The 26,742-nt window shown below is 39.2% G+C and overlaps 2 protein-coding genes across 3 annotated transcripts in view; one reads left to right on the top strand and one right to left on the bottom strand.

Moving 5' to 3' along the window:
- Window positions 1–4,616, top strand: part of gpr39 (G protein-coupled receptor 39) — a 200,400-nt gene extending 195,784 nt beyond the window's left edge. Inside the window, exon 2 of the mRNA XM_049593454.1 lies at window positions 4,586–4,616. Within this exon, the coding sequence (XP_049449411.1) occupies window positions 4,586–4,605 (20 nt within the window). The 3' untranslated portion in view covers window positions 4,606–4,616. The remainder of the gene's footprint in view (window positions 1–4,585) is intronic.
- The window catches only part of LOC125899270 (nck-associated protein 5-like), a 122,955-nt gene extending 97,814 nt beyond the window's left edge, over window positions 1–25,141 (bottom strand). Inside the window, exons 1-2 of one of the 2 annotated variants that reach the window (XM_049593429.1) lie at window positions 24,538–25,141; window positions 791–926 (exon numbers count right to left, since the gene is read on the bottom strand). In XM_049593429.1, the coding sequence (XP_049449386.1) occupies window positions 791–819 (29 nt within the window). In that variant the 5' untranslated portion in view covers window positions 820–926; window positions 24,538–25,141. The remainder of the gene's footprint in view (window positions 1–790; window positions 927–24,537) is intronic. The other variant, XM_049593427.1, reaches the window with a different exon arrangement.
- Window positions 25,142–26,742: the final 1,601 nt, after the last annotated feature.

The raw sequence follows: 26,742 nt of genomic DNA, 5'->3' as shown, positions 1-26,742 counted from the left end.
TTCTGTTTTCACTGGAAATATACAGTTTCTGCTCACTACAGTCATTCAGATCCATCCATCTCCAAACCCACCCACCCTCTGTGAACTTTCTCGCTCCTTACACTAGGGTAGTTGCTGATGACATCAAAAATGGCCACCACCTGGGGCGTCGGTAGCGTAGGCTCTAATCCGGCTCTCTGCCCTTTGCTGCATGTCAGTCCCCACTCTCTCTCTCTGTCTCCCCATTTCACTCTCTGCCTTGTCATTAAGGGTAAAAAGCCCACAAAAATAATCTTAAAAGAAATGGCCACGGCCTACTGCGTATTATACCGCCACGAAGAGTGTCTTGATGCATCGGTGTGTGACGCTGACATCCACTGACAAAGCAGCGCTATTTGACGAGTTCAATTATTGCCAGCGGTGTCAGAAATAGCTGCCACCAAATGCATATCTGACCAAACGTGTCTCTGTGTGTCTGTATTTGATGCTGAAATCTGTGACAAAGCAGTGGTATTTGACGAGTTTGGAGTGACAGTGGGCGGGGTAAGCACACCTTTTTCTAGCTCCACAAAATTCATCAAACTTTGTGCTGCTCTTTCTGGAGCCACAAGAGGCTTTATACAACCTTTTTCAACATATACAGTAGTACTCCCCAAAACCTCAAACAGACTTTGATATGTAAAATCATTGAATTCTCTTTTAAGCTCTTAAATATTGGCATTGGTATTTGCCTTTAAAAATAAGGCTCTATTAGAGTATGTCACTGTATTTCAGTGTGTGCAGCTGGTTGTTGGTGTGGTGAAGGTGCTACCTGGAGAAGTGCTGCTGCAGTGTCACCATCTGCCGCCAACCCTGCTGAGACTTCACCCTCTCCCTTCTCTCCACGCCCAGATGTTGTTTGTTCTCCAGCTGGGGATTATTATTATGGATCAGTCTTAGTGGCGTAGCTGCAGGGGAGAAGAGTAAACACAGATAGTTTGTTGTTAATCTTGCATATCATAATCCCACTGAAGATTTCAAAGATACAGTACATCTGTTCATTTCCCTTTTCCCCTATTTTAAAAGGACAGTTTGGGGTAGAGCAGGGCCGATGGGCAGCCTCACCTCACCTTACACGCTGTAGTTTTGAATTAGCGTCGACGTGTGTGTTTTCCCCACAGCTGACATGTTCTGAGTTAGGAAAACAGAGCCTGAAGGTAAACTGTCATTTTGGAACCAAATACCTGCATATCTAAATATCCAAGAATGGCCTCATCCTGCTGTGGTAGCAGAGGTTCAGGTGTTGTTAATATTATAATGACCATATTACCTCATGGCTTGTCCTTTAGGTGTTTACCTGTCTATTACTCAACTGAAAAAAAAACACACAAAAAATGAAATGTTTTTGTGGTATATTTTCCTGACATTAAATGTGAATTGAGAGCACAAACTGTGTGTCAACAAGATGCTCTCGATGACCCTGATAAAACTGCATTAATATATTAGAGCGATTTCAGCTTCCTTTTATGAATTACTCTGTGCTTGCTAAGTCCTTGCTTTGCATCAACTTAATGGAAGTTTCTATTCTTTAAGTGTCTATGGAGGAATATGAAGAGGCCAGCAGAACTGCCAATCAAAATGATAATGGTTACCAGTCTATTTCAGGAATAATCAGTCTGAGTTTTTTTTTCTTCAGCTTGCTCTGGCACTAGCCTCCAGCCACAGGTTTGTGACTCAGTGAATCAGTTCTATTCCACCATGCATTGCTGCGGTACAGGAATGAAAGCTGTTGAATTACACAGAGGCCTGTGACTAATTCCAAGTTTTATTATTGTGGTATTTCACTTGAATATATTTTCTTTTTTCTGTAACACTTTTTTTGTCTTACTGTTTTTAAGTCATACTTACAGCAACATCTGTTTCAATTCACACTGATGGTTTTTGTGAAGAATGTTGCGCACTAACAATTAACATGATTTTAATGTTGTGTCTGATTGATTATAAACATACATCTGCAAGTACTACCACAACTATATCACTATTGGTATTACCAGAGGCAGAAAAAGGGGGTGTCTTGTGGGGCTCCAGCCCTGAATTTTTTTCCCAAAAGCCCTGTATCTTTTAGGTTTTAAAAATTCTTCAACTTTTTGTCATTCATATAATAATATAGGCCCATGTTGTTTATCCTACTATGCTATTCCCAAAAGAAAACTAATAGAATTGAGTAAACATTCTTCTGTTGGCTTAGCATTTAATTCAGAGTATTGAAGACCACATTTACTTGCATTGTTGGGGATCCTTGGCCATTACAGCAGCCTGGATTATTATGGCATGGATTTAAATATAGCAGATTTATCAATTAAACATTCAGTCTGTGCACTCTACTCCAGCATACACTGTAAATCCAAATCTGTCCATGACACAAAATTTTATGGTAAAGTCTACAAATGCCCTGGATTGTCAAAATGAAATAAAAAAATTATGTTCACTTGACACAAGATCTCAATAAACAACGCTATCATTGTGCACTAAACATGCTGCTGGGGCAAAATACAGGTAGGTGTTTTTAGGGTTAGTAATGCTGTTTAAGCCAGATTCCTACCCTAGCTATATTATGTGACTTAAAAACAGGGACATCAGGCAATGTTTGCCTCTTTTTAAGAGGCGGGAGTGAAAATAAGTTATCCTCAACATTTGTTATGTTTTTATTATGCTAAATTTTGGCAAGGGAAAAACAGCATGGCAAATCACAGGGGTCTCTTGACCTATCACCTCAAGATTTCCAAATGAAAATGGGTTCTGTAAGTACCCACAAGTCTCCCCTGTACAGACATGCCCACTTAATGCTAACCCCATACAGTTTTGGGGAAAAACATGCAGTTTTTACATTCAGTATAAATGTTTTATTTTTGCCTAATGTTTTTATTTTTACTGCCTACTGGGGTCTCCAAACAGTCTTAGAAATGCATAAATTGGGTCTGACTGGAAAGCTGAGAGTCTTGTGGATTCAGTGAGCCCAATTTTTTTCAGTAAGACCATTTCTTGATACGGACATCACTGTATAAAATGACCTATAGTGGCTTCTAGGATAATCACAGCCTTGTAAAACTTTACAACTACAAACTATAGATGTCAGGCATTTAGAAGATAGGTTGCTTCTTAGGTAGACTGACAATAAGGGGTTTCTAAACAGTTTCAAGAACAGAAGTGTTTGCCATCGAATCAAATGCAATTTTTGCAGAAATCTCCAAATGTAAATTTTTTGAAGAAAAAAAAAACAAAAAAAAAAAAAAACACTTACTGTCTTACTGTGGTATTTTGGAGGGATTTTTGACCATGAGTTCTTGAGAGGTCAAGCATACATAAATTTAGCACCAAAACTGTGTAGCAAATGGTATCAGCCCAAAAAATTGCTACAACAACTTATGAGACATAATAGAGCATGAGAATGGTCATCATATACTTCCATCATAATGTTCTCCCTATACACTCTAGACTTTAAAATTTTGAATAAAACTTAGTGTCTATCACATATTTATGACTAGAAAATCTTTATACGCCATGCTAAGCTGTATTTCAAATTAACCTTCAGGTTCCCTGCATTCAAATGATGTCTACCACTTCTGTGTTTCACATACTGTTGACCTGCTATCTCCCCTGTCCCTCTAAAAAAGATAAAAATTTGTCTATGTGGTTTAAATGGCTTGAAACGTAGTGCATATAGTTGCTGTAAATAAGAACAAAATCTCCAAGGCAGAGCATGCCCTCAGAGCCTTGCTGTGCTCCTGGGTATCACCACAACTACACAACAGTCACAGCAGAAATTTTGACATATAGCAAGTAAAGTACAGGTGCAGCTAACATTAACAATGGCTTAGTTTCATCCTGTCATAGAAAGCCATACAAATAACCATACAGAGCTCTGCTATGTATGGTTGATATGTAAAAGGTCTACATCTGCTACTAATATTGCTGCTATTACTGTACAAAACAAAGTGTATACCCAGTGACATATACATGGACCTGCATAGATGCACATGCATAGATACACCAGTACACACACCGAAATAAAAACACTATGGTGGATACTGTGCACATACAGAATACTACACACATGTCAACAGAAAGCTAAACTGAATTAAAGACATTTTCCAAATAATTGTAGATATTTCTTTTAATTAAATGTGGTTAATATGCAGAGCTGTCTTACTGTTTTCAAGCTACAAAAAGAAGATGCCTAGTAGATCTTTGTCAAGAAGGTCACACCTGCTTACAATCCCAATTAACATTGTTATCCAATAATGAAGTATTCTGAAATGTATTCATCATTTTTCAATCAGGTTACACAAAAGACACCCACACTTGGCAACATCTCCTTTTGCTTTGTATATTAAAACTGAGACATCAGGGTCATTACAAAAGGTCATTCAATTAACAATCACTGGATGTGTTGAAAAATTCAGCTCAGTTGAATTTTACAAGCACTGATCTTTAACATCCATCATACCAGTGACAAAATTGAAGTAACAATTATTTATGAATGATTTTAACATCGCTTTATATCATTTTTTTTTCTTTCAGATAATGTATTATATCTGATTTTCCCTCCTCTTTTTCTGTCCTTCAGGCAAGAGGAGCAATGAATGAGAGCAGATCTGCACTGGAGCTGATAAAAATAAGTTGAATATTTTAATTCCTTACGTGCAAAGCAGAGGACAAAACCATTAAGTCATACAAAGAGATGAAAAAAAAAGAAGGAAGAAATTTGAGGGACCTGGCAAGCATGTGAACTTTGAATCAGCACTGCCATCTAGTGATGTTTGCAGATTACTACCAGAGTCAGGCACTTGTATGTTGGATCACTGCACAGTTAAAAAATAGATCGATAAAGATGAAAGGTTTATTTTTGATCTTGGAAACAGACGTCAGCAGAACAATATCACCACAGGGTCTGCGGTGATGTAAAGAAGGAATTTTAAACTCAACTCTGACGCAAAGTGCCCAGAAAATAATAAAAGTAAATTTGAACATTAATAGATCCATGACAACAGAGCAAACTCTTATCTGCTAACAAATGCTGTGTGTTACTTTTTCTACTATGACTTTAAATGTATTGTTTTCTACTCCTTTGTTTTCTATTAATCCTTTATACTGAGTTTTGGATTATATTTGAATGATTATCCACCTGTTGTCCTCTTCTGCTTTCAATCCTGAAGACCCAAGAAGTTTGAAACCAGGCATTTTTTCTCCCTTTGAGATCATTACCATGTTCAATACATTATCACAATATCAGTCCTAACAGGCCAAAGCTAGCCACGAATCCGGTGACTGTTTTGTTTGTTCTGCCAACTGTGATGGCAAGTCACAGTGTCTGCTGCAAAGTAGCAAAGGTTGTCAGTTTTCTAAATGATCTCAGTTAATCGACAACAAGCTTTGGCATAAAATGTAGACATGTAGACCCTGCTGCTCTGTCTGCCAGAGCTGCTGTTGTTCGGTTATATGAGGTACTTATCCATAGTCAATGTATTACTTATAGTAGATTGCAGTTTGGAGTAGCAGGCAGGAGTCTGACACCGAAGCAATGTAATGTACTGCTGTGGAGGGGTCAGCAACAAAACATACTTAAGCCACCTTAGAAAAAGTCCCACCTAAAAAAATCAATATCAAATTAAGTGCACACTATATTAAAAGTATTTTCTCTGCTTTACCTTTTTATCAGACAGTGATTTCTGACAAGGAACTGAAGCCGTTACATTGCTTTCTTCAAAGCCAGACTCCATTGAGAAAAAATTCACATTTACATTGCTGAACACAGGAACTGCTGGTCTACCACTGCCTCAAACAGTGCAGGGTTTTTTTCCTTTTCTTTTTTTATTTGTGTCATCATGGGTGACCGTAGGATTTAAAAGAGTTGGTTTGGATTCACCAAAATCACATAATAACACAAACTAACGATCAAAGCAATGGTACCCAGAACCTCCTGAGTTCAGCAAACCAAAATCACTGTTTTAGTCAGTGGAGTCTTCTAGCTTTCATGTGAGCATAAATGTGGAACTGAATCTTGGAACTTCCTTGTTGGAGCAGGTTGTCTGACAGAAAGGTAAAGCAGTAAAAATACTCTCAATAAGGCATACACTAAAACTGCTAAGATTCTTTTTTAGGTGGCTACAGTTGTTTTGCTGACCCCTCCACAGCAGAACATTGTTTAGCTTCCATGTCAGACTCTAGTCTGCTTTTCCAAACTGGGGTGTGCCGACTGACATCTACTGTAGGTAATACATTGAATATGGATTAATACCCCATACAACTGCACTTCAAAAAATCTGAACTATCCCTTTAATGCGTGACTGTGTTACCTGCTGACTTTAAGCTGAATGCATTCATGGTTGTTCACAGTGGCTCACATAAATGGTTGCCATAGTTAATATACACAGATGAGTATTTAAAATTGATTAAAGTTAAGTAATGCTTACTTTGTGGTCATTGTCCTAGTTAGAGTAACTAATCTTATATTTCACAATAACCAAAGTTAGTTGATTGACTAAATCAATTCTTGTGGGACCACCAAAGCCCCTAGACAGTAACGTTAGTTCACTATTCTTAGCTATGTTAGCTTAGCTGATGTTATTTAAAATGTGCCACAGCTGTTGGAGCAGCTAAGAACTGCACAGGTTCTTCCCAGTGTTGTCAAAAGTAGCCTTACATAGATAGTAAAGTTTAGAGTAGAAAACTGTACGCTGACAGCTTGCATTCAAACATGCATGTATTGTAGGCAGATGCCACCACAGCTGTCTTACTGTCTTTACTTCTGGTACTTCCCTGGCTTTGTCTATAACAGAAAAAAGACAGAAAAGAAAACTAAAAGAGAACAAATCTTACACGCCTTTATACAATATTTCTCAATTACCAATGTTTACAGGTAAATCCACTTGTGATATGTTATTATTTCAATAAATGGGCAAGTAAATTATCAGAGACTGCCATACATACATTAAGCTGCTTTACAATGGAGAGGTTCCACCCTGTTCTTATTCCAGTCAAATACTGCCATTTCGTCATTGATTTTGGCATCACTGACACAAAAAGGCACATTTTATGGTAGTATGGAACACCGCCGATAATAATATAATATAAGGAGCTGTAAAGTCCCTGTAGGGCAGGCAGGAGTGGTGGTAGATGGGTCCAACAAACCCTGGCCTTTCACTTGGGAAGTCTGTTTCCCATGTGAATTTTGAGCCAAACCATGATGTTTTGTCTAAAACAACCACACGCTTTTGTTGCACACAGAAATAGACGTAAATAAGAGGTGTTTTACTGATGTAAGTTAATTCTGAAAAATATTTTATGCATGCAAAAAGCAGAAACTGAACATTTCCTGTGAAAACATAAGTGTTGAAAAGACACAATGGATTTAACAAGTGTAAATTGACAAGGCATACTGGAACATCAACAACAGACACAGGAGGATACTGAGTGCGTCATATATACAGTAGATGTGAAAGTCCATTGACCAAACAGCAATATATGATGAGTTGATGAGAACATGTTGGAGGCTCATTGTCAAAATAAGTCTCTATATAGCCTAAACTGTGTAACAGCAGAAGGTTTTTCATAGTTACACATTTTCTTGCAAAGAAAAAGTCTGTCAACTGTTTTTTTTTAATTGTCTCATGAGAAGCTTTACTTTACTTTTTTTTTTTTTTTTGTTTACTCTGAAATTCCACAATACTACTGATTTGTCGTAGACACAGTTTTCCAGAACACAAATAAACCTTTTTCACAGCAGATATTTTGCCCTGTCATTGTAGGAAGTATTGTGAAAAAAAAAAGTACTCTTTTTAGACCTCATTTTGATGAATAATAGTAAACCCAATGAGCCTCCATTGTTCCATATGTAAGTTCAGTTAAAACACAAATCTGCTTTTGGCACTATGCGCGCAAGGACAGAGACATATCAGATACTAATAGTATAGAACAACCATTTCAACCTTGTACTGTGATTGTCCCACATCATTCACAACAGTTAGACAAAGTGTGCATGTCTGTGTGTGTGTGTGTTGTGTGTGTGTGTGTGTGTGTGTGTGTGTGTGTTACTCAACAAGGATGACGTCTTATCTTCCAGACAGGCAGGAGACTCTAACATTACATTAAACATGCTAAGTATGCAGTACACTGATGCTTGTCAATGTAAAAATAAACATTCTTATGAGACATAGAGTCAAATATTACTTTTAATCTTTTTCAGGAAGAGCTCAGGTAAAATTATTAATGTTAATAGTCCTGTAAGATTCGCCTACAGCGCCTATCCAAGGCATACCCAAGCATACCGAAAGCTGTTCTTTTTCCATTGTTTATAAATGTACATGCATTGCCTCATTTGAAAGGTTGCACTTAATGTTTTTCCCCATCGGTCAGAATCATTGTAAGTGCTTCTGTCATTGAGTTTTATCAGTTTCAATACACTGAATAAAAGTTGTTGTTTTTTTTAATCTTTCCCTGAATATTTTCTTGAAAAAAGATGCTGCAGATGACTAGAACTGGGACATATTAGCTGGAAAACCCAAGGTTAACGTCATAAAGCCTCACCTAGTCCAAATTCAAAGTAGATAACAATATCACAGAAACATTTTGCATGTTTTTCGTTTTTCTCCATTTTTAAATACAGTCTATGGTTCCATTGGTCACTGTTGATTGCAATGATTCTAGTTTCAGGTGATTATACACTTAGTTGTGAATATTATATTCCATTTCTGCCAGTGTATCCCCCTAAATCCTACATGCTGGAAGTTTAATGGGACAGAGCAATCGTTAAGTGTATGTTTTACAACTGTGTTTTTCCTGCCATGATAAGTAGAAATGTCTGCTGTGGAAAGGGTCTAAATGACAGACATTGTATGTACAGACTGTAAACCAGGTTCCTTAATCTTTCTTTTTTCTTTTTTATCTTATTGCCTAAAGGTAATGCTAAAGTATGCTCGCCATATACTCTTATGGAAACTTTGTAATGTCATAGAAATTTGTGCTTTACCTGATATTTTGTAACTTTTCTTTAGAAGCACTTTATAAAAATGTTTAGAGGATAAATTGCTCTTAAAAATTAAAAATTCTTAAACTGGAATACTGTTCTTTAGAGACACGAGGTTTACATAGAATGGACTTTCGTCCATTTTCTTTTACGTCCACTTTGGATGCTCCCTTTAAATTTTCTATTTTTTTTTTACATTAGAAATAGCATCTTTTAAGCATGAAAGTGTTTCTCAATAGTTGGCCAGCAGATGGAGTTCTTCATTCATTTTCCACAGTAGTCTTGCATAATCTGAATTTATCACCTGCCTTCTCATATGTGTCTGTTCACTATATGTCTGTCCTCCTTACAGCCACACTGTTATATAGTTACAGCCACACTGCAAGGAAAGACAGAGAAAAAGAGGAAACAGGAGAAGCTGCATTTGCCTGACAGTGAGATCACACCACAAGTCAGAGGTGTTGGTTTAGTTAACAGAGTCACATGGTACCTGTAGATGACTCATGTGATATTCTCTCCACAAATCATACATGTATTGTGTAAGGAACAATACCACACTTTTAAGCAGAACGTCTTAGCTGAAGAATATACAAATCTAACCGCAGTGAAAATCCTGGTAGACAAAGGTTTAGCCTAAAAGATGCATTTGTCTGGGTTAGTAAATGATTTGTTATAAAACCATTTAATTGCTCATTTTGTACTGTGAATCATTAAAGAGTAGGTGTCTTATTTCTCAAATAGCTGTGATCTCATTTAGGAAGAAACCTTTCAAATATACCCATGGTGATGCTGTTTCTATAAATCAACCTCTTGTATGTGTCCCTGGGGATGAATCAGAATGTCAAGTACACATGTACAGATTGTACATAATACTTTACTACAACAGGCTACTGTAAATGCACAGCATTTTGAGCTCATGACACTAAAGAGTCTCTGTTCTCAGACTTTATCCTCTGAACAAACTCAGTGACAAGCAGTTCTTTGGACAAGATCTCACCAGTGTACTAATTTAACAATTACCAACAAAGGTCAGTTTTGTTTTACTACGTACAGACAGTAGTAGGTTTCATTCTTTCACACATCTCAACTGAGGAGTGAAATAAAGACTTTCACTCTCAACAGAGATATAAAACTAAAGGATTTAGGCAGTAGTGTGGAGTATAAAGATCAGAAAACCACAGTTTATAAAAAGGATGCAATAGTGTGCCTGTCTGTATGCAGTAATAATGTGTAACAATGCATGTTAGCTGTCAAATAAATGCAGTGGAGAAAAACAGCCTGTTTTCATTTCCAACTCATCTAATACCACCACTTTGCAGTGATCTTGATACCAATACTGACGCACAAAGGCACCTTTTGTGGCATTCTAAAGGGTGCCGCCGGCAACTACCATAGTATAAACAGCAAGAAAGTTGCTTTACAAGGATGGGTCAAACAAATGGCATACTTTCACCCCGGAGTCCGCCGTTATTTTAATAAGAAAGTGCCATAAAAAGCCGAGTCCCAATTAAACGCTGTTACATAATGTAGGTAGGTAGGTAGGTAGGGTAGCATTGCCAACCATAAAACCTATATTTGGGGAGTGAAGTTCACTGAATTAATGAATCTGCTGCCTTAAAATCCATGCCACTATACCATGGTGTGATTGTACTGTATGTGTAGCATGCTACGGTAGTGAGTACGTCACGTCATGTCATGTGACATTACATGACGTTAGTACAACTGTAGTTCAGCCAGGACCTCTTTAGTCAAAGAAAACTTTATTTTCATTTGCAGTATTATATATGGCAGCATGACTCTAACAGAAAGCCTAAGACAGAGAGAGCACACCTCTCTGCCCTTCCACGCGCCTGCGTGGAAAGCCTTAAGGCAGAGAGAGCACAACTCCTTGCCATTCCATGCACATACACAGAAAGCCTAAAGCAGGGAGAGCAGCAGCAAGACCCCCCGGAAACAGAACAGAGCAGCATCAGTGACAAACAGAAATGACACTGGTAAGTCAGACACAACATCATCAAGGAGGAGCTGGAGTGGAGGTGGGTTGCAAAGCGGCCTGCAGAGGAAGCAACAACAGTAGGCAGGACAAAGCAGTTTAAATAGGACACCCTGAATGAGATTTGCCAACTGACTGCATAGTAACAAATAATGTGATCTATCAGCTGACTCCCATCAATCATCAGCTGATCCATCAGTTGATTGGGCTGCTTGAGATCAGCTGATGTAGCTGGTATGTGAGCTGAGCTTGAAATCGTGTCCTGCCTGAACTAACGCTATGCTCAATCTATTTTAAGCCAAGCATTTTTTCTAAACCTTAACATGGACTTTTGTTGCCTAAACTTAAGGAAATGAACCTAAATAGGAGGCATTTTACCTACTTTGTAAGTTTATTTTGAAGACTGTATGCATCTAATGAACAGAAAACTGTATGTTTCCTATGAAAACATAAATTTATTTTGAAAAGACACAATGCATGTAACAAGCCTAAATTGACACACAATCCCAGGACGTCCAAAACTGATACTAGGGGGTACCTTGCATCCACTGATAAGGCTGCAGAATTTGATGAGTTGTAATGAGAATGCATTGCAAGAAAAAGCACAATATTACCCTGAATGTAATTGAGTAGAAATCTAAAGTAGCATAAAATAGAAAGAATACCTCAAAACTAAGCACAGCCTACTTCTAACATCTTTAGATAAAGCTCAACTTAAGGAAATGGAAATGAAGGAAACATCTTCACAACTTTCATAAGATAAAGGCCTTCCTCACATTTGTTAATGAAAAAGAATATAATGATGGCTCTGATCATGACAGTGTAACAGTGAGCCAGCGTGCACAGTACCAGGACCCTGAAATTAAAACAGCTAAATGCTATTCAGCCATCATTCATTTTTTTATTTACACCTGGGCTTTTGCTACTGTAACATGTGAATATGTCTGCTGTGAAAGAGTGGAAGAAACTACTGGTCAAAGGCTAAGACTACATCTAGCCAATGTCTCAAATAATACAGAGTGCTGCAGAAAGATGTTTTCTGAGAGCCGAGCCAGAAGTTTGCGTCACCCTGGTTCCCTTGTCAAAAACCCTATGAGTTTTTCCATTGGATTTTGTAATATTGCACACAATACGCTCTGTGGCAAATAGAAGTTCATGATACTTATATGATACATTTGTTCAGCAAGATAATCTTAACAAATGAGCACAAACGAACATTTATGATTGCTGCCACCACTATACTTGACTGTAGGCAAGGGACAGTTGTCTTGGTGCTCTTCACCAAGGTGCCACACATGCTGAAAGAGCACCAAGACAACTGTCCCTTGCTTACAGTCTAGTGGTGGCAGCATCATGGTTTGGGGCTGTATGAGTGCTGCCGGCTCTGGGGAGCTCGGTTCATTTAGGGAAACATGAATTCAGAGCAGAGTATGATCACCCCTCTTCAGAAACTGAGCCGCAATGCAGTTTTCCAACATGATAATGACCCAAAACACACCTAGTAGATGACAACTGCCTTGCTGAGGAAGCTGAAGGTGAAGGTGATGGACTGGCCAAGTATGTATCCAGCCCTAAAATCACCTGTGCACCTGTGGGCCATCCTCAAGCTGAAGGTGGAGGAGCGCAAGGTGTCTTCACATCCATCTGCTCCATGATGTCATCATGGAGGAGTGGGAGAGGATTCCTGAAGCAACCTGTGAGCTCTGGTGAATTCCATGCCCAAAAGGGTTAAGGCAGTGCTAGATAATAATGACTGGCACACAAAATATTGACACTTTAGGCACAATTTAGACATGTTCACTGTGGGGTGGACTCACTTATGTTGCCAGCTGTTTACATGTTGATGGCTGTGTTTTGAGTAATTTTTAAGGTAAATCTATGCTACTATACAAGCTGTACACTGACTACTTTAAGTTATATCAAAGTTTCATTTCTATAGTGTTGTCCCATGAAAAGGTAAAATGAAATATTTGCAAAAATCGGAGGGGTGTACTCATTTTTGTGAGATACTGTATAAAGGGACTACACTATAGTCACATGACTTAAATGTCACCACCACATCAACACTGTAAAACCATGTTCAGCATGATGATGTTCTCCTATTAAGCCACTTGTAGCAACCGCCTTTTTTAAAGACACCTATAAGCTCCGAAATTTTACAACAGGGGTTTTAGTGACATATTTTATGTCATAGAACAAAATGTGAAAGTCTCTTAAGCTTGTGTTATCCACATACCTTATTTCAGACATCTAACCAGACAAAAACCCATTGACTTTGAGACAAGGGAACCGGGAGTGCTAAAATGCTGACTCATTTCCCAGTTTAAGCACTCATGCACCACTCTATTGGAATCACATATTCAGAATGTTAAATTTGCAGTCACTGATTTTTTTTGTCCACTTGGGGGAGCAGAAACAAGTTGTGAACATAACATCAATATAACAACAGTTATTACCTTGTTAGCAAACAGCTAATTTACACCTCCAGTAACATCATCATTCATTTGGAGTCATGTTTGTGTCCATCTGTGAATGTAAGTTCAATATTCACCCTCTTTTTGGTCAAATGCTCCACTATATTCACTAGCTAGTTGCTAACTGTATTTGTCTGCTGTTGGTGCTGGGCAGAATGTACTGTGGGTTTTTAGAGCTTTGTCACTGAAAGCAGCTGCCTGTGGTGGCTGAAAACTACACTATGAGAGCTGTGAAAATGAACCACAGCAGTACAGTTGATGTGCAGGCAGATAAATGGTGAGCTGAAACCCACTATAAAACTCTGTAAAGCTGATGGGAGCTGCAGATTCAGGTGATAACTCTCTGTAGGTTCATCTCTCCCAGAAACGCCTCTGGCATTCTTTTTACAGTCATTTCTTATTATAAAAATAGCGATTAAAGCTGCTTTCAAATTGAAATAAAGTCATTTTTCAACATCACTGAAAAACGAAATGAAAAAAAAAAAAAGCCTACCAACACCTTTAAAGCTAAGCATCTCTAAAAAAAAAAAAAACACAGCACATATCTCATTTGTTAAACCCACCCACCAGCAACATAAAAACAATTTGTGGCTTCAGGGGAAATGACATGCTGTAACTATTTCTTGATGAACAACAGCTGAGTGTAGTGTTTGTGCACAACTTCCTACAGTCTTGACAAAGTGAAGTTGCAAGGTTTTGTACCATCGTACCTGTAGAGAGACCTTCTGAAAACCATATCTATATCCATGGACACTGCACAGAAACACAGGTACTTCAGCTTTAGAGGTGTTGGCAGGTGTATTTTCTGTCTTTATGCTAATCTAGGCTCACACAAGAAATGAGATAGCCCATTTTTACATCACAGATAGAAAGCAACTAAGTCCACTTCTCAAAATGATGCTGTTTTATTTTGCAGTGTTTTTTTTCTAAATGTGATGTATGTGTTGTCAAAATGGTGAAGGCTTTTGTCTTTGAGCTCTCTCTCGCACCATATAAAACCTTTGAAGACAAGTTCTTCTATATTTAGATGTTCTGAATTATTAAGTCATAAGAGAGGGGGAACTTGCAATCATTTACAGGTTAAAAGATCCTGACTAAAACAGCAATAATATCTGTTTAACAAATTGAAATACTTTAAATTACCAGTACAGTAATTTACAATGGCTTTTTAAATATTTTGTATTGTTGTCTACAATGTAAACAAACTGATCTGAATCATCTATGTTGTCATTAATACTACAATATGATACTGATGTGACAACACAGATGTCACTTTATGTTATAAGTGGTGGGGTCAAAAGGGCTCAGATGAAAATAAAAGGTCTTCAATATATGTGATTTTAGGCAATGTAATGGCGGGATTTGTATAAGGGGTCAGTGAAGACAATTACAGCAGGTCGCAAAAGTAATGACTTAGCTCAAGTAGCTACTACCAAAGGTTTAGGTTTCATTTCAACACTGGGTCAGGGGGGCACATAATAAATGGGGCTATGGGGAAATTTTGAGTGTCCTGCATTCTGGTGAATTTTTTCGCATCAATTTATGGTGCACAAAATTCAGGCAAGTAACATTCCAAAATATAAACATATAATGGAATATAATGCAGTAAGGCTCTCAGACATTGTGTATTGATTTCAAATATTTATTCTGAATTTTCCAACCCATTCTTATCCTCACTCGTCAAATACCGCTATTTTGTCTGCGTCCTAAATGTAAAAATATGACTTGCTAGGTACCCTCCTGCATTGGTTTTTGACATTCATGGACGATGACTTAATTAATGCCTGTTACATGCACTGTCTTTTCAAAGTACATTTCTGTTTTCACAGAAAATGTAGTTTATGCTCGTTACATGCATACAGTCTTTTTTTTAACAATAAGCTCACAGTGAGAATAAAGATGTCTTTGTTTTTATGTTATTTCCTCAGGCTTTGGCAGCAAAAATCCATGGTTGGGTTTAGAAATAAAAACAAACTCAATATCAATCATATCATATCATTGTTCAGATAATCTAAAAGCATTCTCATTTGTTCATCAACATTTCTGAGTGCAAGATATTTTGTTAGAACATTTTTAACAAGTTAAAATTGCTAATATTGTTCCGTGTCACCAGTGTAAATGATACCTAAGTTACACTGATCACTGCCTCCCCATTAGACATTACTCTGTCCATATTAGAGCCTTTGCTACAGTCCTTACACATCTGAATGGACTATAAGAAGTGTTAGTGTGTTTCTCTTTAAGAGTCACAGAGACAAACAGTTTGACATTTACTGTATTTTTTAATCACAATGACTCCAACGCAGAAGTAAAACAAAGCAAGTGTGTGTTTACTTGGAGACCTTTCAGAGAGGAAAGCACTCCAGTGTAAATAGTGTAATTACACGTCTTCCTTTTGGGTGGGTGGGAGGGTAAATTGGTGTAATCAAGGCAGCAGTTCAGCCTCTGGCATTGATGTTGGAATGAATTAGGACAGGAGCTCGCTGAGATTTTGCCCCCTGGGTATTTAATGAACACATACTTCTACCCCTAAATCACATCCTGCTGATATACTGGCGAGCCAGTCTTATGACTGTACCATACAACCCACACTGGGAAATGAGTAGTGCAGGAAATATAGCTTTAACAGGCAACTGTGGGTACTTCTGTACTTTTAAATATCAAACTTGGATTGATAAACCAGACAATCTACAATGAGTACACTGGGAGAATAAACAATTCTGCATCACTTTTGTTAAGTGTAGTTTTTTTATACATTGTTTATGTATATCTCTATTTTCTGCTACCACTTGTACAGGAGGCTACTACAATTCGAAAACAGATTTACTTTTTAATGCATCACTTCTCCCTTTTTATGTTCATGGACTTTGTCTAAGTTAGTGGTGCTAGATTGGAAGACTGGGGGACATGAGTATTTTATTTGACCTACAGGTCCCACTCATGAGATGAGTCACTAAAAGAAATGTTGGCATTTTACATTTCTGCAACGCGCTATTTGCACATTTTATATGGACCATATCAACATTTTTAAAGTGACATAATATATAACCTGACGCTGTCATCAGGAGGTGGAAGGAATGGTGTATGGTGTGTAACCTTGGCTAGACGACCTGCTAAGCACTGCAGACCACTGTGCTGATCGAGACCAACAAACAACAAAACCAATTGTTTTTAGGTGGCCCTCCATGTTTCAAGCATTTCCACCAGTGATACCAAACATGGGTGTTTTTAGTGGCACATCGTGACTTTTTCCAGCAACTTTCAGCTACCGAACATGGGTGTTTTTCACCAACCCATCCCTGCTTTGGTGTTTTAAGCCAAAACACAATCTTTTCCAAACAATAAGCAAGTGGTTATTGTGCCTAAACCTAACCACACTTTAAAAACAGATTGGTACAAAATAATGTACAAATGTAGTATATCTTTTGTTTACAGAAACGTACAATGCAAGCATTTTTTCTGGCAATTAGGTTGAAGATCTCACACCATGTATGTGCAAGCCTGAAAACACTTGGCGAGTAAAAGTGTAATTATCTTTTTTGTTCACAAACCAAAGTATTGGATGCATTGTGTGTTCAACTTGACCACAATTTATCCTAAACACGTGTGTACCAAATCCATTGCAAGCCATCCAGTAGGTGTGGAGATATTTCAATAACAACCAAAAAGTCAATCTTCCAGTGGTGCAAGAGAAAAATTCACGTGATGACCAAAAAAAATAAAAAAATCAAAAATAAATAAATAAATTTGATGCCCAGTTGATGGTAAGATTTTTCATTGAATAAGTGCAAATGTCATTTGGAGATCACCAAACTTATTAGAATTTATCCTTTGTGGACCTGGAATATCTATAGCAAATGTCATGAAAATCCATTTAGTAATCACCAAGATTTTTCACTTTATTTCACAAATGCCAACTTCATGTCAAGTCAGAATACCACAGTCAGTAGTCAGTAGGCTTCATTCTGTTGGGATAATGACTGTCTGTATAAAATGTCTTGGCAATCCAATAGATATGCAAGTCTGGACCATAATGGTGACCTGACAGATAGAGCAACATTGCCATCCCTAGAGGCATGTTGTTAGCATGGCTGAAGGGACAGGTTCAATAACTGAGTATGTGCAGCATAAAAACAACACACATATCTCCAATAACATCTGTCATTATCTAAAAGCCAAGAATACTCAGAATTCAATAGGAGAGATTTGTTAACTCAGAGTATGCACAGAAGCTAAATAAAAAAAATACTAACAAATAATGCATCATGAGCAACCAGTAAGATGATGAAATGTTTTAAGCCACTTTAAAACTACCTTACACCCCTGTAGCTTGTAGCTGAATTGTCCAGAAAAACTATAGAGTGATAAATTCATTGTGCCAACTCACATAGCCATCTAATTCAGTGCAGTGTTTGAGAGGGTTTTAATTTATCTGGTAAACATGGAAATTTTATGCATCCCTCTCTCCTTTCATTCCGTAAATAGTCTTTGGATGAGATATTTTTAGCACAAGGCTATTTTTTATGCGTCCTTGATGTTGGAAAGGTTCTAACTCACTGTAGTGCTGTTACCATTCTGTCGTTTCCAGTCTCTAATCTGGTTCTGCAGCAAATCTTTGATGAAGAGCTATTTATTACAGTTTTTATGTTAACTTTTATTTATTCAGAGAATGATTCAGCTCTTTCTCAGCACCAGCTCCCTCTAAGCCAGCGGTTCTCAACCTTTTTTCATGTCAAGGACCCATAGATCAATACACATTAGATACCGGACTCCCCAGTTTATACGATTTTACCTCACGGATCTACATCTGAAAAAAATGTGGGTGTTAGACCACAATTCTATAGTTGTCAGCCACAGTTGAAGAGATAACCATGGAGGAAGTAAAACCTATGACCAGGATAGTCACTTTTATAACTCTTACTCACATTGGATTCACCTCTATAGTGAATTAAATAGCGAAAATAAACTATTCCCCATTTTTCGGGGACCCCCTGGAACTTCCTCAAGGACCCCTAATTGAGAACCACTGCTCTGAACCCATAGAGGAGACCAGTACTAAGGGACTGTTTTTTACTTATAAGGGGAGAGAGGGTGGTGCAAAAGGGAAGGGGCTTACAAATTGAAATGGTTGTCTTTTGAATTTAATTTACAGCTGATTTTTCAAGAAAACATTCTTAACACACAGGCAGGCCTAAACTACACCATTTATCATAGCCAGGAACTGTAAAAAAAATAAATTATTGATGGATTTTCAATTTTCTGATGGTCCTTGTGCAGATCATGTGCAAGGAATACTTTTGCCAGAAAAAAGAAAAACCCAACACATAATCAAATTTGAGCTTTGCCAAAATTGAACCATCTGCACAAACTAACCAGCATGCACAACCAAGGATTTTTTCAACTCCATGATTTCATCTTCAACTTTTAGCTTTTAGAGTAGATCTATGTGTTCTGCTGCTCATTGAGGTCTTTATGTAATTCCACAGAATACCAACATTTTACATTTTGTCCAGAATTTTTCTCTTGCCATTCTGGGAACCCCCCTAAAGCAGTGTTTTGACCATCAACTAATTCATCATTTTAAACAATAATAATAATAATAATAATAATAATAATAATAATAATAATAAATTAACTATGGAAAGAAAATTAAAAGTTACTTTTATCAAAAATATTTATCCTAACACTCAATCAAAGTGGTTCATCACAGTGAAAACACACACTTAATTATCATCCAACTCTGCAGCACCACTGAGCTTTTTAGCCCTTTTTAGCTCATGGTTTTGTTTTCTTGGCCCAATATATAGAGAATGGTTCAAGCTCCAATATTCACATCAAACAGCCAGCCATTTACAGCCACCAAAGTTCTTATAGGCTATAAACCCATTGTGCATTTTTTGCTCAGCACCAATTGGTTTTAGCCCTCCAACTCCTGACCAATATTAAGCCTAACCTTACCAGTTGGTAAAGTTGTTATGCTTCAACATACAAAAGCATAGCCTGCATATGATTGTTTTTCAACAAGCTGAACAAACGTTATGGTTATCATCTGTATTAAGCAGTTTTTGGGAGCAGAAAAAAATAAACAACGAAATAAGCAGACACACTGCAAAAACATTTCACGCGCTAATGAGGTTGTTATAACACTCTAGTAAGCAATCAGCTAACTTACTAGCAAACAACAGAATATTAACAAATCAAACAGACTCAGAGCAAAAGTGGAACAATGTTTCTGGCAACCTGACAAATGTAAGTACAAAAGCAATCCTTTTAGCTCTGTTTTGTTCAAGTAAAACTTTTAAGAAAAATATCTGTTTATCTTTAATCATTCAGATCATAAAATTGGCAGCAAATGACTATTTGCTAAAGATACACTGGTGTAATTGCATCCTGAGCAGAGCATGAAGTCAAGCTTCTGCCGTGTGTGTTGCAATCAGAGCTTTTCTGTTCTTTGTTTTTGTAGCCTGGCTGGTCACATGGCATGTTAGTGCATGTCAGTCTCTGCCTTTATGTTCCACTGGCTAACTAATTGCAGCCGCTCTGCACTGTGCTCAGTGGTTACTGCTGATAACACCATTTCGACCAACACTGGCAGGACGGTCTTGTCAAGGAAGCATAACGCCCACCTCCAGTCCCCCCCAGGTTATCACTGTTGGCTCTGCCAGCCTTTGTTAGCATTGTTAGCAAAATTAGCACCATTTTGGCTCTGCCACCTCCATATTCATGGACTGTGTGCAGGGAATCCCCAGCATGTTCTCATCCCGAACTCAGCAATTACCGCCGCTTTGTCAGTCAAATGGGCATTAGATACAACGCACAAAGGCACTTGTCGCAGACAGCTGCTGCCACACCAGGTGGCAGCAGTTGATGATGCAGTGACCACCAACCAAAGTCATCAAACACCAGCACTATGTCAGTGGATGTCTGTGTAAAATACTGATGCACAAAGGAAACTTTAGTGATGTTAAGAAATTGCACCAGCCAGTGGTGGACTGTAACGCTGCCAATAACTACGCAATTTAGGGAGCTGGAAAGCCCCCATAGTGGAGGACAGGAAGGGGATCAATCCAACAAACCCTGAACTTTCACCCAGGAGCCCACCGCTCACTTCCCGTGTGAATGTTGAGCCAAACCATAATGTTTTTTTCTAAACCTGACCACATGTGTTTGTAGCCTAAACCTGACCATGTGCTATGTTGCACAAGGAAATAAAATACGAGGTGTCCAATGTTGTAATTTTATTTTGAAAAAGACTGTATGCATCTAACAAGCAGAACCTGTACATTTCCTGTAATAACTGAAGTGTAGTTTTAAAAGACACAACGCATAACAAGTGTAAATTGACCCAGCATCCTAAAATGTCAACAACGGATGCAGGAAGATACCTAGTGTGTCAAAGGCAGACGTGAAAGTCCAGTGACAAAGCAGCAATATCTGACAAGTGGGGATGAGAACATGTTGGAATCCCTGTCAATGAAGTAACACCTCTGAAGATGCTCAACCTTATGGTTGCAAAGTTTGTCTGCCATGTTTGGTGATGGGCAAGTAGGGTACAGTGGCTTAATCTGAGCTTTTTTGTTGGATGGTAGCTAAACAGAGGGAGATTGATAAGAGCGAATCAGACCATACCATCCATAGCATAAATTTGCATACCTTAAAATCAGAGCAATAGGCTAAAAGAAACAAAAATAATATCTCCATAGCATCACTGATTATTCCTAGGAACTACAATTGACCCCTCTGATATTATATAAAGTAATTTGATTCTATGTTCATTTCAAAACTATTGATTACTGCAGGTCCAAAGACTTCTCTACAATGGCTTCTGAAAGAGCACATTACCCACCACTTACCCATGTTTTCCTGACCAGTATGGAGACTCAAGCAACAGCCCTCCCTGTGCAAGCCTTTCTTTAACCTTTAGGCTACCACTGACCCCTTTTATGCGGCTGCACAATGCCATCATCCAGCCTCCCAATCGAATGCATTAGACTATCTGCTTCAATGCACCAAACATGGAATAGATGCAGCAACAGACAATGGTTATCCCCTTGCCCAGAGCTACTGTACATCCACTCCTGTTTAAAGACCTTTTCTACATTGAGGTCAGGTCAGCCCTGTTGCTACAATAATGTCAGATGTCTTCTCTTCCTGAATGAGGCAATTGACTCATAGTAGCATGATATATAAAGGAGAAATGGTGGAAAGATGGAGTAATATAGTTTTCTCAGTGGTAACAGAGGCAGGATTGTGCGAATTAACAAACACTTATTTTTCAAACTAACTGTCATAATGTGACAGGTCGTTCTGTTTTTGTTTTTTGCCATGAGGGACAGGGCCTAGTTGTTCACTGCAATTCACAACCATCACATTTTCAACTCTCTGTTGAGCCACTTCTGCTGTCAACTCTCTCTGCTGGAGATTTCTGTTGAGCTACAACAGCATGATAACCAGTGTCCCAACAGTAACCACTGGAGCCACTGCTGTTTGTACTGCTGTCATTAGCACTACACCTACACAATAAACAAATCTGGGCCACATTTGGATTCAAGTTGCTGCTGGCATTTAAATGGCAGCAATAAGTCATAAGTGGCATTAGCAGTATCATCATTAACATAACAAACATTATATTCTCTGATTATTGATGTTGGTATTTGGGCCTTACACCGATTAAGACAAGTATTCATTGACTTGAAATGCAGATTCATGTAGGCATATGTCATTGTCTTCAGAGGTGAGTTTGGAGTATCTAAGGTGTTAAAACAAATAACTTCCTCCAAGAGGGAATAATTAAGCACTCCTTCTAAATGCAGTTTAGAAGAATCGCAAGGCAATTATTAAACACTGTAAAAAGTTAATGTGAAAGCATATTGAAAGAACTGACTAAAAAGTACAAATTGAAATTGAAGAAAACTAAGGTCCAGTGTGTAGGATTTAGGGGAATCTATTGCACCCATTTTCAAGAATTGGGGAAAAACCTTATTTTGGGAGGGTTTTGATTTTTACTGTTCAGTTCACTCTCTTTTTTCAGTCTTGGCAAAACTATTTCTCTCACTTAAAACTGAGTGCAACACTGTGAATGACTGTCTGAAAATGTGCGCCATTCTTTCCCATACTTCAAGGATGTCACGTCTCCCTACTTCTATGTCAGCCAGCTTTACACCTCTTTAAATAAGGCAGTTTGGAACAACTATAAACTCTTGTGATTTTTGATGTAGATAGACAACATGTTGAATGACCTAGTTCTTTTCTAGCATAACCAGGCTTTAAGTGTGAACTACTGGCCAATGTAAAACAAACCCTTCCTTCAGTAGATTTCAATTTAAATTGTGATAAATGTACCTTTATTCATTTACATAAACCTGCTGGAATTACAAATGTCCTTCTCAGGCTGATAAATCAGAATCCAAGGGAAAATGTGAGATATGGAATTGCAAGTAAAAGGACTAAAGTAAGCACCCTATGCTAGTACAGATTTGCTATTTGTTACCCTGTTGACCTCTGTCTGACATCTGATCAAAGTGTCTGATGTGTCTCAGACCAAATAACATCCACTACTTAGTCTTGTGGTAGAAGACATGTTCATCTGTGATGTGTCTTGAGCCTATTTACACCTGATACTAACATGCATCTTGGACCATTAGATCACAAATGGACAGAGCGAAAAACAAGTGTAAATGACCACCTATATGACACCATATCTTTTGTAGTGTAAATGCTGATGCTTGCTGATGTGTGCCCGGCTAGGACTACGTCATCAGTGCAGGACGTGGTGGTTGTTTTCATGCAGCGTGCTCACACTCTATGACTTGCCCAGTTTACAGCGATTTGGACGAAGTGTTGCATGATTGTCGATCGTTTTGCCCTGTGGAAGGAGAATGTTGAATTTGGGGTGACTGTGGCTCAGAGGTAGAGCTTGTTGTCCACTACTCTGAAGACTGACGGTTCGATCCCTGGCTCCTCCAGTCCACATGTCGAAGTATCATTGGGCAAGTTACTGAAACCCAAATTGCTTCCGATGGCTGTTCCATGGGTGTGCAGTGAATGGTTACTGAGTAGCAGGTGGCACCATGTATGGTAGCCTCATCGACTAGTGTGTGACTGTCTGTGTGAATGGGTGAATGTGACATGTGTGCGCTTTGAGTGGTTGGAAGACAAGGAAAGTGCTATAGAAGTGCAGTTCAGTCATTCTTCATGCTGACAGCGACATCTCCAGCTGTACTGACACAACTGCTAATGTGACAAGTGAGCATACTAGCAAGCAGCTAGCGAAAGTGTGAATGTAACAAGTGTGCACGGGGCCCTTTGACCTTCTAATATAAGTGACGATAACGAAATCTGAAAAAAGTGGTCAGCTGTAGACGCGTGACCGACAGAGGTGTCAAAGGCGATGTGTCTCCACTGTCCACTTATGTTTGGATCACCGAAACACATGTTAATACCAGGTGTGAACATGTTCATTGACTTATTAAGGATGCTGGACTCCATTAAAACGAACTGAACTAAGCTGACCTGAAATGACCGGACTGAGGAGGAAGTCACTGGGTTAAATTTGTCTTTAATAGAACAGTTCAGATGGGATCCAGCTGAATGAAATTGCTTTATCTCTCCCAGTGTGAAATAACTAAATCTCCTAGTGTCCATTTTTCCCTCCGAGCAAAAAGAAGCCAAATGCTTTCAGAAACCAAAAAGACTTCAATAAATTATTTATTCAGGTCTTCTCTGTCTGTGCCATCATAGCCTACTTTTCTTGGTACTTTGGGGGAAGCGCAGTTACTTGTTGCTCACCATGATATCTCCTTGGTCATACATTATACATGGAGCTATTCTGCACAGTGCATGCATACAATATGGCATCATCAGCATAGCCACACTGTGGTACTGTCAGAAGCCTGTGGACAGAAATCCAAATATTTTTTACTCCATTTATATGTTCAAAAGGAAGAAGCCACGCGTGTGAGAAATGGAAATTGGATCTACATGGTCGCAGCGATTTGTAATGTATTCACACAACACGCAGGCACGTGCGCACACAGAACCCATCAGCCTGACATTTGTGCGTGCAAGTCAGAGCAGTGCATCCTTACCCTGCCAGTGGCTGTGTGTATCCACGGAGACAGATGTCAGCAGAGGCAGCGGGCTGAGCGGTCACCGCCGAGGTGTAGAGCATTCCTCGTGCGCATCACATTCACAGACCACCGGAGGAGCAGTGCACAGCGAAGAGCCAGGACTCCACAATCTGGGTCAGTGCCGCTGGAGCCATCCTTATGGGGAAGAAGGTAGCCACAGAGAGGAGTGCAGACGTCACAGGCCCACATGGATCCTAGCATCCAGCCACAGTCGCATCCTCCGTCTGCAGTTGTTTTGGATCCAGATGCAATCAATTCCGCTGAGACTCAGGCGGGAGCAAATCCATGAGGTTCTCACATCCGCACACGACGAGAGCTCTCTGCTACGAGAAAATAACCTTGTCTGCACGAAGCATCACCGCCTCACTGAAAGACTGTTTTTCTCCTCCTCCTCTCGCTGCCTCTGCCTAATTCACTGCTTTATCGCTCTATTTCTGTCTTTCTGTGATGCTCACCCATATTTCCACTTCACTGCTCCCTCTCCCTCTCTCTCTCTCTCTCTCTCTCCCTAATTCTCAGCTGTGTCTCAGTGCTCTGCTCAGCCTGTGCCCAGAGGATGTTGAACATGTGTTCAGGGTGGGGGTTGGGGACTGCTGACTTCATAGGTGGCACGCTTACTTCCCACACTGATAGGTTAGGGAGGACGGCACTGTGCGCTCACATTTTGGGCACAGCAGCGTCTAACTGGCAGTTGCCTTAGATAAAATCAGCTTGGCCTCTTTTCCTTGTAAATGCTCCTATTTTTGAATCAAACATCTGAGCAGTCGTAGATGGGATTAATGGCAGTGATTAACCGTCACGCTGTACTTGATTAGTGGGAATCTGTAGGATAGAAAAGTAAGGAAGGGGAAGAGGAGGTGATTTCTATATGTGGCATGATAATATAACTGTCAGCTTACTAAACAGCCCTGCAGGACTGTCACAAGGGGGGAAAACAAACCTTACAGGCTCAGAAATGATATGCAGCACGCGTGTTTTTGTTCCCGCTTAATACAACTGCTTCTTTCTAGACAGACGAGACACATTTCTCCACATTGTATGACAGGAGCATGGGGGAAGAGAGGATGTGGGAGGCAGAGAGTGTGTAGGAAAATAAATGGACAAACAGAGAGGGGGAGAAAGGGAGAGGGGAGGGGGGAGAACAGAGAAAGCAGCAGGAAAGAAAAAAGAAAGAGAGGGAGAGAACATAGAGCTTTGGAATATTTATAGAAGGCTGCAGACTGATGTAAAGAAATAAGCTCCTCTATTTCTGTGCTGTGACACACAGTCGCATCTTGGATGGTATGCTGTCAGGCTAAGTCATATCAAAGGGATCCTATGGTGCTTCTGCAGCAAGGATGCACATAAACTGCAGCAGCATGCAGGAACACCCATGTCTTCAGTGAAGCAGATTGCACACACACAAAAATAGATTTAGGCTCTAGTGGGAAAATGTTTCTTAAGTGGATATTAACTCAGTGATCTGCTGCAGGAAGTGCACTTAATGAAGGAAATGATGGCCTTGTGACAATCATAAGAGCCATTAGTCACATAACCAACAAGGCTGTTTGGGGGGTGGATGGAGAAGATGGGGAGGGGATTTTTGGAAAATATGAAATTCACTGGTTTTATTTATTGTCCTCTTTTTCCTGGGAAGTGAGGTGTGTCTGTTGTCAAACTGGAAATCAAATGCTTTTCACTGCTAGCTGAGGGAAAATTAGTTGAGTCAAAATGGATTTTATACCCAAGACGTGATTTCACTTGCAAATTTAAAAACGTGCGTGCAGACGAGAGTGTGTGTCTGTGTTTGTGGAGACCAGGATACCTCTGGGCTTATGCTGTGACCTAGATTAGGCCTTGATGCTCCCAAGCCTGGCAGGCTGAGCGTGTGTATGTGTGTGTGTCATCCATAGAGTAAATGCATGTGTGTCTAGATGCAGAAGAGAGAGTAAGACAGCAGAAAGGAGAGAGAAAGAATGTGTGTATGTGTGTGAAAGGGGGGGAGAGAGTTGTGTATGTACGCATGAAATGAAGCTGCACGGCTGCGTTGCTAGTGTGACTAAGAGCCTCAGCTGGATGACATACAAAGAGGTGAATGTTCACGCAGTAAGAGAGCTTATCCAAAGAGGCGTGCACACATTGATGAAAATTGCACAGCTTCTGCCTCAGAGGGTGACTTTACGT

Source organism: Epinephelus fuscoguttatus, linkage group LG13 (genome assembly GCF_011397635.1).
Source record: "Epinephelus fuscoguttatus linkage group LG13, E.fuscoguttatus.final_Chr_v1".
Classification (NCBI taxonomy): domain Eukaryota; kingdom Metazoa; phylum Chordata; class Actinopteri; order Perciformes; family Serranidae; genus Epinephelus; species Epinephelus fuscoguttatus.
The sequence above is the reverse complement of the archived record's forward strand: the minus strand, read 5'-3'. Positions and strand labels throughout refer to the sequence as shown.